At 34.8% G+C, this 8927-nt stretch overlaps 1 protein-coding gene across 1 annotated transcript; it reads right to left on the bottom strand.

The window, feature by feature from the left end:
* Positions 1 to 1164: 1164 nt before the first annotated feature.
* On the bottom strand, positions 1165 to 8587 carry LOC110705612 (eukaryotic translation initiation factor 3 subunit L-like). Its single transcript, XM_021883513.1, has 7 exons — positions 7821 to 8587; positions 3212 to 3543; positions 2770 to 3109; positions 2242 to 2390; positions 2068 to 2161; positions 1600 to 1671; positions 1165 to 1501 (listed from the first exon to the last, which is right to left on the bottom strand). Exons 1-7 carry the CDS (start codon positions 8352 to 8354, stop codon positions 1457 to 1459), a joined length of 1566 nt encoding a protein of 521 aa, XP_021739205.1. The 5' UTR covers positions 8355 to 8587; the 3' UTR covers positions 1165 to 1456.
* Positions 8588 to 8927: the final 340 nt, after the last annotated feature.

Below are 8927 nucleotides of genomic sequence, written 5' to 3'. Positions count from 1 at the left end.
TTCAAGATTCCATTTTAAAATTCAAAATCAATTTTAAATATAATTTTGAATTTTAAAAATGAAATCTTGAATTAATTTTGGAGAAAATAATTTTAGATTGAGAAAAATATCCCCAAATGACACATCAAAGTGGGAAATCATGAAGAAAAAAAATGGTCATTTTTTAAGGTCACATGAGAGGTCAACGTCGAAGAAAAAAATCAATTATTGTCAGATCCCGAGCTCAAGGTCCCTCCAAACAACAAAATCAACTTATAATTTTTCTAAATATAATGAGCTTAAGATTTCATGACCTAGATTTGATCCTTACTTTCCTATCACTTCATCTTATTACTACCTCCGTTTTATGTTATTTGTAACTTTAGAATATTTTATATCTCACAAATAATATCCTAAATGAAAGTTGCAAATATAGTATGAAACGAAAGTAGTATATTAAACAAGTGTAGCTCTATTCAAAAAAAAAAGGCGTAGCTTTAAAATTTAGAATAACTAGCTAACATTGCTTGTGTTATTCAAAATAGGGTATATGTTGCATCTAAACAGTTGTTGCTCCTAGTCTGCTTACTCTAGCTACCTTGAATAATAACTAATCTCAATGACCATGAAACTTGTTACGTGCCACTTCTCAATAATTCGATCAATAGTCACCCCAACATAAAATATGAAGTCATGTTCAACACATCTTGTCATCTAAAAGTTCGAAACAATATAACTATTAGATACAGCCATACAGGAGAAGTCATCTGGCAATAGGAGATTTAGCCCCTTAGCCTTATTGAAATACTTACGTGTATTATAAAATGGATTTGGTCTGACTAAAATGTTACAGTATAACTAGAGAGGGTCACACTACGTAAATAAAATTTAGGTTTACTGTCATCTTTAATTGGTCAAATTCAGTGGCATTTGTATGTTTGGGCGTCCTCCAAATTTTATCCCCACAATCCAATGCCCTAAAACAACCATGTCTGCTTCACCACCATTTACTGCCTATCGCTGATTCTTCGCCTAAAAAAAAAAAAAAGAAGAGTACAATTCAGTTAATGTAAAATATTACGCCCCACCTATTGTCACATTATCTCAATCCCTCACAAGATTGTTCTCTTTCCCTTTCTAAAAGTGCAAAATTGGCCATTAGATTAGAAATTTAAGACCAACATATATGGAGTTAGATCTGTCATGTTGTAAATGTACACTTTCAAACAAAAAGCATCAGTAAGGCATTACACTTGCACATGAGTCAAAATTGCTTGAGATCAGAACTATTTTTCCCTTCTAAAATATAGATTCCATCTCACAAAAGCCAACTTTCCATCTAACTAGATTTCGAGACTGGAGGGGAAAATAATACATCCATAAACAAAAAGGTACACTGTAAGCATCACAGCGTCATAAAATACGAGCAAAAGGAACAGGCATGAAATAAATTCTACAGATTAAACAAAATTGTTATCTACTCCAACTTTATCCTGTCCATATCATTCATCACGCCTTCAAGCTGCAGACAATGAAATAATTGTATCAGCTTTGAATCAAGAAACTCACAACACAATTGCTAAGGACTATAATTTTGAGCTCCATACGGGTAAAATTTACCTTTGCAATTTGACGCATAAAGTAATCACCATATCGCTTGGGTGGCTTTGATTCAACAATATGGACCATATCCTGAAACATCACCAAATCAATTTCAATTCTATCGAAAATTACAACAGAAACATTAATACTTGCTGTAAAACAAAGAAATATAGCTGTTTGGTATATAATGATAAAATGAGCATTGCAATTTTATGTTCTCCATAATATTATATGCAAGGTTATTTAAAAAATAAAAAATATTAGGGGAAAAAACACTTTTTGCGGTTTCCAGTTGATCATCAGTTACAAAAGTGGCAATAACCAATCCTTAATAGTTGTGTCAAGATTTTAAAACTTGTTTAAACCAAAACAAATCAATAGAAAAGGCAGCAAGACCTTTCAATTGCATGTGTAAGAAACAGCAGATAGTATATGCAGAGATGTTGTACCATAAACATTTATCCTGAGAAATTCAAATGAACTTACATCATCAATATAGAAGTCAATATCAGCATTAGATATGATCTTGCCCTCAGCATCAACGGTATGTGTCTTGTGCTTGTATGTCATCAAAATAGTCCTGAAATTGCATAAGGTCACCACTAGGTTAAGAAATATCCAAACACAAGCAACAGTAATAAAACATTTACAAAGTCTAACCTCAATGTAGCTTCATCCACTTCCATGTATGTAGCAAGTTTCCCAAGAGATATGGTAGAATAGACCTTCAAAAAGGTGCGAACACCAGAAAGCAATTGTTGTTGCTTCACTTCATAAAGGAAAAGCTTCAGTTGAAGTCTGTATGCATCCTGCATTGGACAATATCAGATAGATTATAAGATGACCATGGATCTCTAAATCTCAAGCACTGTATAGCAGTCATCATGATATTTACATACAATATTTTCATTTGTTGTATCTCGAAAAAAAGATCATCTATCATTTAAAAAAAAATGCCTAGGCAGAAGCTAACAGTTTCCAAGGACGAATACCATCACTCTTTTTACTAATTAAGCACGCAACAAGAGAAATATATAGTACAAGCCTGCAGAAGAGAATGGTTCCTGGCTTATCTCTCACAGTTCAACAAATGTTAGTAAACATCCTTAATCCAGAACACCAAAACAAAGTACTTGCACTGTACTGCACCAATCAAATAAATGCAAGTAACTCAAGCAATTAACAAACCTGATTGTAATTGACTAACGGCTCATCAAAGTTAGGGGGTGATGGAGTAATAAATTTGGGACACGCATATGAGAAAAGCTCGTCATACAGAGCAAATGCCTCGTCATCATATCTTTGCATCCTACTCATCTTCTCACCATACTTCTCCCTAAGCTGAGAGTTTACAGTTTCCTCAACAAGTTTGGTCTGGGGGCATAGTGAAAGACAAATTGCCAGCAAAGCATACATCTGCTCATTTTTTTTCAGTATTTGCTCATACTGTGGAGATTTCTGATGATACTGTTTTGTCTTGTAGATATACAATAGAATTTTATTAAATTCACGAATGGCCACAACATATCTGCAAAGAAAAAGTTCCCAGCAGATTAAAAAAATAAAAAAATAAATTTAAAAAAAAAACATACTTCAGTAAACATGCATGCAAGCAAAGAAGCAAACATACCTTCGTAACATAAGATTGGCAAAACCATAATGATAGATAGTAGTGATGTGGCTTCCAATTACAGTGGTATATACACCATGCTGGCTAATGTCAATTGGAAGCATGCATTTCAATCCAGTGTGGTAATCCCCCAACAGACAGTGAACTCTAAGCAATCCCACCATGCTGAAGTAACCCAATACCCGCAAAACATTACTTCCACCATTATAATCATACCCATCATCTGCAGTGAAATTTTCAAGTCCCTCTTTCTCCCGCTCCAATATATCGATGATCGATGACTTGTCAACAAGTGCTTGCAGATAGTTGAGAACACCATACACACTCCAAGCCTAGAGCAGACCAATTAGAAAAAATGAAAGAAGATTTTTTAACTTCAAAGCATATATACTCCAGCAAGACAAGGATAGGCATAAAAAAATTATTTCCCTAATACAGATTAGTAAAACTAAAAAAATGTAAGGGACAAATAAGGATAATAACCATAAACAGTAGTAAAACAGCAGAAAAACAGGAGATCTAGAATTAACTATTTAGAAACTAATAAGTGTGCGAGAAAGCTATCCCCCAAATTCCAATTATTGCTAGTATCTAGGCATCCATAATTCCATATAATAGCTTCTTTTGAGTCAACAAGGATACTCAACAGTACTTGCTGAAGGATTAAGGATAGCAATCCCAACCTAAAAGAAATATAGAAGAATCTCATAAAAGGATAGATAGCTCAAGAAAATCAGAAGATGCAAAGGCAAGCTTCAACCATCACCACCAAAACCATTCAAAATAAGTCCTTGCCTAAAGCAGCAGAGTAACTTCCCATTAAACAACTGCTGGATCAGAACCATTCAAAATAAGTCCTTGCCTAAAGCAGCAGAGTAACTTCCCATTAAACAACTGCTGGATCAGTCATCAATTCAGCATGATAATTCTGGCCTCACAAGACAACTAGAATTTAAGCTCACAGGACTGGTAAAACTCACTCAGAGAAACATAAAGATACTTTTTTTTCTGAAAAATCTAATGGGTTTGATACTAAGTAGACCAAAAACATATTTGTGCCAAACAATATCATTTTTATGCATGTTTGACAGGAAAGGATTACTAACTCAATGCCCTCTCTGATAACCTCCCACCAAACATACAATAGATAAGCCCAAATCACCCCCCCACCCCGGTCCCCACCAAATCAATCAATCAAAACCTTAATCCAATAAGTGGGCCCACCACAATAAATAAATAAAAAATTCCCTAAAATTCTCACGAGTAAAGACAAAATATGTTGTAAAACCAGAATTTCTGCTACTAAAAACATAACAAAGAGCAATGACTTATTAGTTGTTATAAGTCGAATTTGAAATTCCAAGAAATGCCCAACTTCCATTAATTTCTTCACTATGATATTAACGAATCCCCAATTCACAATGATACCTTAATAGACCAACACTACATAAAGTGAGAAAGTAAATGATATAATTCCAAGCCTACGTGAAGGCAACCATCAAATTAATTTAATTGCGAAGTCTTGAGTCAATCCTTTAGAAGCTGACCAAAAAGAATGATGTATGACATTGGATCCACAGTAACTCAAAATGTTGAATAAGCAAAAACACCTCGACCCTCCTCAAATAAATCCAGCAGAAAGACCAACATATATACCCACACTACCAGAAAAGGAAACAACAACAACAACAAAACCTTAGTCTCAAAATAATTTGGGGTAGGCTAACATGAATTGTCATAAGGAACCGTCCTAAAGGAACACTACTAGAAATTCTTGAAAGTTTACCACACCCTGCAAAGAGGGAAACATAGAAAGGAACGCAAATTCCTCACACCTACAAAAGCAAGAGAAGAAGATTCAAGCACCCAAGCTTCTCAAACACTGAGGTCTCCTCAGCCAGTCTACTGCAAAACCTCACTTCCACTAGTTCCAGGTTTCAAGCATTGACAGAAAGCCACATGTCCCCAACTTCAAAAATACAAAATCCCCCATCCTCCAATAATAGTTTCCAATTCTGAATGTTTGACTTCTACATAATATTTAAATTCTAACAAACCATCTACTGTAAAAATCCTAAAAATGTTTAACTTATCAAGTCCATAGCCTCTTAAGAGACTCATCAAACTTTATGAGAGCCCAAAAGCACAACATTATGTAAATTAAAAATCTAAACTTCCAAAACTTCAGCATATTATATCAAGAAATTGTAGACGCTCCAAATCAACAATGCACTAAAGAACGAACTCCATAAGACCTATACAGCCTGGTGAACTTCCTGGTGGCAAAAAATACCCAAACATAACATTCACAACCTCAGTCTCCTCAAGCAACCCCTAAAAAAGCACATAAAAAACCACAAATCCCTTAAATCAAATAAACTCAACACTAGCCAATAAAAATCGCCAACATTTCAACAATCACTAGGTCTATTACATGTCAGAACTCTAAAAGCTCAACCCCTGTCAAGCATTCCAAAATTCAAAGGCTTCCTTCACTCACTTAGATTAACAAGGATAAGATTATCAACAATTCCCAGATAAGTCCCAAACTTCACAAAATTCAGCTTCCTAACCCCCAATAAACAAAAACAGAAATAACCCAAATGACAGCTTTCAAGCCACCATATAAACTGACGCCAAAAAATAAAAAGAAAAATATTTAAGACCCAAATCCACAGCACAGTTCCTTCTCAACTTCACAAAGTAGTGCTTAGCACAACAAGGATATACTCTAAAGACAGAATACGTTGTAAACCCAAAAACATAACAGAGCAAGGCCTTGTTAGTTATTATATGTGGATTTTGAAATTCCAAGAGCTGTCCTACTTCTATCAATTTCTTCACAATAAGATACTAACAGCATCCCCAGAGTTCTCATTGATACCTAAACAGACCAGACCTGTGACAGTATGTAAAGTAAGAGCATCGATTTGATATGATTCCAAAGTCTACGTGAAAGGTGACCATCAATTTGATATAAATAAATCCATAGGCTGTAAGTCAATTCTTCCAAAGTTGAATAACAAAGTTACCCAAAAAGAAAGATGTAAGAAATTGGATGCAAAGTTACTCAAAACATTGGAGGAAAAAAATAAACCTCAATCCTCCTCGAAGACATGCAAAAGCAAGGCCAAAAAGTATATGCCCAAGCAACCAGAAAAGAGAAACTCTAGAATATATAGCACACCTGCAAAGAAGATAACACAAAAGGAACCCGAAATCCTCACACATACAAAAGCATCAGAAAAAATTCAAGCCAAGCATCGCAAATGATGAGAGGATATATATGTATATCAAGACCTCAGCCGATCCACTGAATAATCACATTCCTACAAGTTCTAGGTGTTTCAAAGCATTGACATTTAAGTATTAAACTCCAACTTCAACAAAACAAAATCCCCCATCCTCAAGCACAACATTAAACTTAATAACAGCCCAAAAGCACAACATTATGTAAGTTAAAAATCTAAACTTCCAAAACTTCAACATTTTTAAAACAAGAAATTGTAGACACTCCTTGTCAACAATGTACAAAAGAGCTCTCTATTATACATACAGCCTGATGAACTTCCGGGTAGCAAGAGATCTACAAACATAACATTCACAATCTCAGTCTCCTCAAGCAACACCTAATTAAAAACAATGAAAACCCAAAATCCCTTACATTCAGATGATCTCAACACTTATCATGATGGATCACCAGTATTTTGACAAAAACTTTCTACTACTACAAGCAAAGCTCTAAAAGCTTATCCACCGTCAAGCAATCCAAAAATCAAAAGCCTTCTTACCTAACTTCTATGAATAAAGATACAACTATAAATTCAAAGATAAGTCCCAAGCATCACAGAGTACAACTCCCTACCCCCAATAAACAAAAACAGATAATATCCCATACGAAGGCTACTATATAAACTGATGCATCCAATATACAGAAAAACTCTTTAGTCTAACCAAATATTCTATGATTGAAAGGTTTATTGTTAATATGATAACAGAGTCAAATATCTTGATTTCTCTTTCAAAATCTACCACCTCTTCGAAATATAACTCAATAATTGTACTCCCATATCTGTTTTTCCGCACCAAGAACTGCTATTAACTCATAAATTTAACAAAGAACATCCAAAATTCCGGACAATAACTGAATTACACCTGCCATCTCCACTACACTGAATGCCACATACTCACAAAAGCAACACAAGTTCTCTCATCAAAAACTGCAAACCATTGCACCTACCATCCCAATATCCTCAAACAACCCCAACACAAAAACACCCAACAAACTTGAACCCTTAAATTCAGATATCCTCAACACATTCGACCAAAACCACCTCTAATTACCATAAAGTTCCAGCTAATATAACCCAATTCTCAAAAAACCACCTTAACTTACCTCGAATCACACCCAATTACCAGAACACCCACACAACTATTCTCAACCAAAAAAACAGTAAAATCACCTTTTAGCTAATATAATTCAATTCTCTAAAAACCACCTTGATTCGCCCTCGAATCGCACTCAATTACACATAAAATTTCCAATTAACAAAATACCAAACAATTAAAACAAAAACACAAAATCAACAAAATCAAAAAAAGAAAAAACCTGATCAGCTTGACGAAGCAAAGCAATCTCCTGCTCAGTCTTAGACTTCATCTTAGCCCTATACTGACAAAAACTCTGAAACTGGTACACAAACTCATCAACCATATCCCACAACCACTGATTGGGCAACTGCATATTAACAACCCCATGAAGCACAACCTGAAAAAGGCTACAATAATTATCCCAGCTATCAACCCGCTGCTTAAGCGTCGGCTGCATCCGCGCGTACAAGTGACGGAACCACATCTCACGATACAACAAGCAAAATACATGATCGTTATCGACGAAAGGAGCAATGGCATCAACAGAAGGCCAAGGAGTGTCCTTAAAAAGGCGATCACTGAGAGTGTGGAAGGAGGTTTCGTACATCTGGTGGATTTCGTAGACGTTCTTCTCGCGGATGTGACGGTAAAGGTGGACAACGAAGGATTTGACGGAGTCGGGTACGAGGTTGGGGTCGTAGCCGCTGGTGTCGAGGTTCGATGATGGTGGCGCGTTGCTGTGATGGTCGTCGTGGTCGTAAGAAGGCGCCATTGTTGCGGAGGTTGGAGAGAGAGAGGAGAAAGAAAGAAGAATTTAGGGTTTTGGGAGAAGATAGTGAATAAGGAGATATTGTGGGAGTAAAAGAGTGTGAGCGAGGATGACCCGGGTTGTTATTCGGGTTGCACTTTATTTCTATTTAGGATTTGTTCTTACTTTTTTTTTGTTAAGAAATATTCTTACCTAATTTACTTTCACTCAACTTGTGGGAAAAAATAAAAAAAATAAAGTTGTGATTTTTTTTTTTGATAATTATAAGAAAAAGAATTATTAATGAGGAATCATGTTGAATTCTTTTACTTTTCAAAAATAAAAAAAATGTTGAATTCTTTTAGATGTGTAGTTTTAAATTATAAAAAAAATTGCTTTTTTTTTATCGCATAGTTAATTGAATTTTACATCGAAAATTAAAAAACGAAGGAAAACTAAATAGTACTGGTTTTCAAAAAAAAACAGTACTGTAATAATTCCTAAAAAAAATTTAAAAAAAAAAATAGTGATGAAATAATAAGCTAAGTGCTAAGAAGTGTCAATTAACATATAAAAAAATATAATAGATCTTGCTAA

The sequence above is a fragment of the Chenopodium quinoa genome, unplaced genomic scaffold (assembly GCF_001683475.1).
Source record: "Chenopodium quinoa cultivar QQ74 unplaced genomic scaffold, ASM168347v1, whole genome shotgun sequence".
Taxonomy (NCBI): Eukaryota; Viridiplantae; Streptophyta; class Magnoliopsida; order Caryophyllales; family Amaranthaceae; genus Chenopodium; species Chenopodium quinoa.
This window is presented reverse-complemented; position numbering and strand designations above follow the sequence as displayed.

Coding starts and splice junctions, on each gene's coding strand:
- LOC110705612 (XM_021883513.1), bottom strand. CDS start 8,354: ATGGCGCCTTCTTACGACCACGACGACCATCACAGCAACGCGCCACCA. Junction 2,391..2,769: donor CGTTAGTCAATTACAATCAG/GTTTGTTAATTG, acceptor TGTCCAATGCAG/GATGCATACAGACTTCAACT. Junction 1,672..2,067: donor TTGACTTCTATATTGATGAT/GTAAGTTCATTT, acceptor GTGATGTTTCAG/GATATGGTCCATATTGTTGA.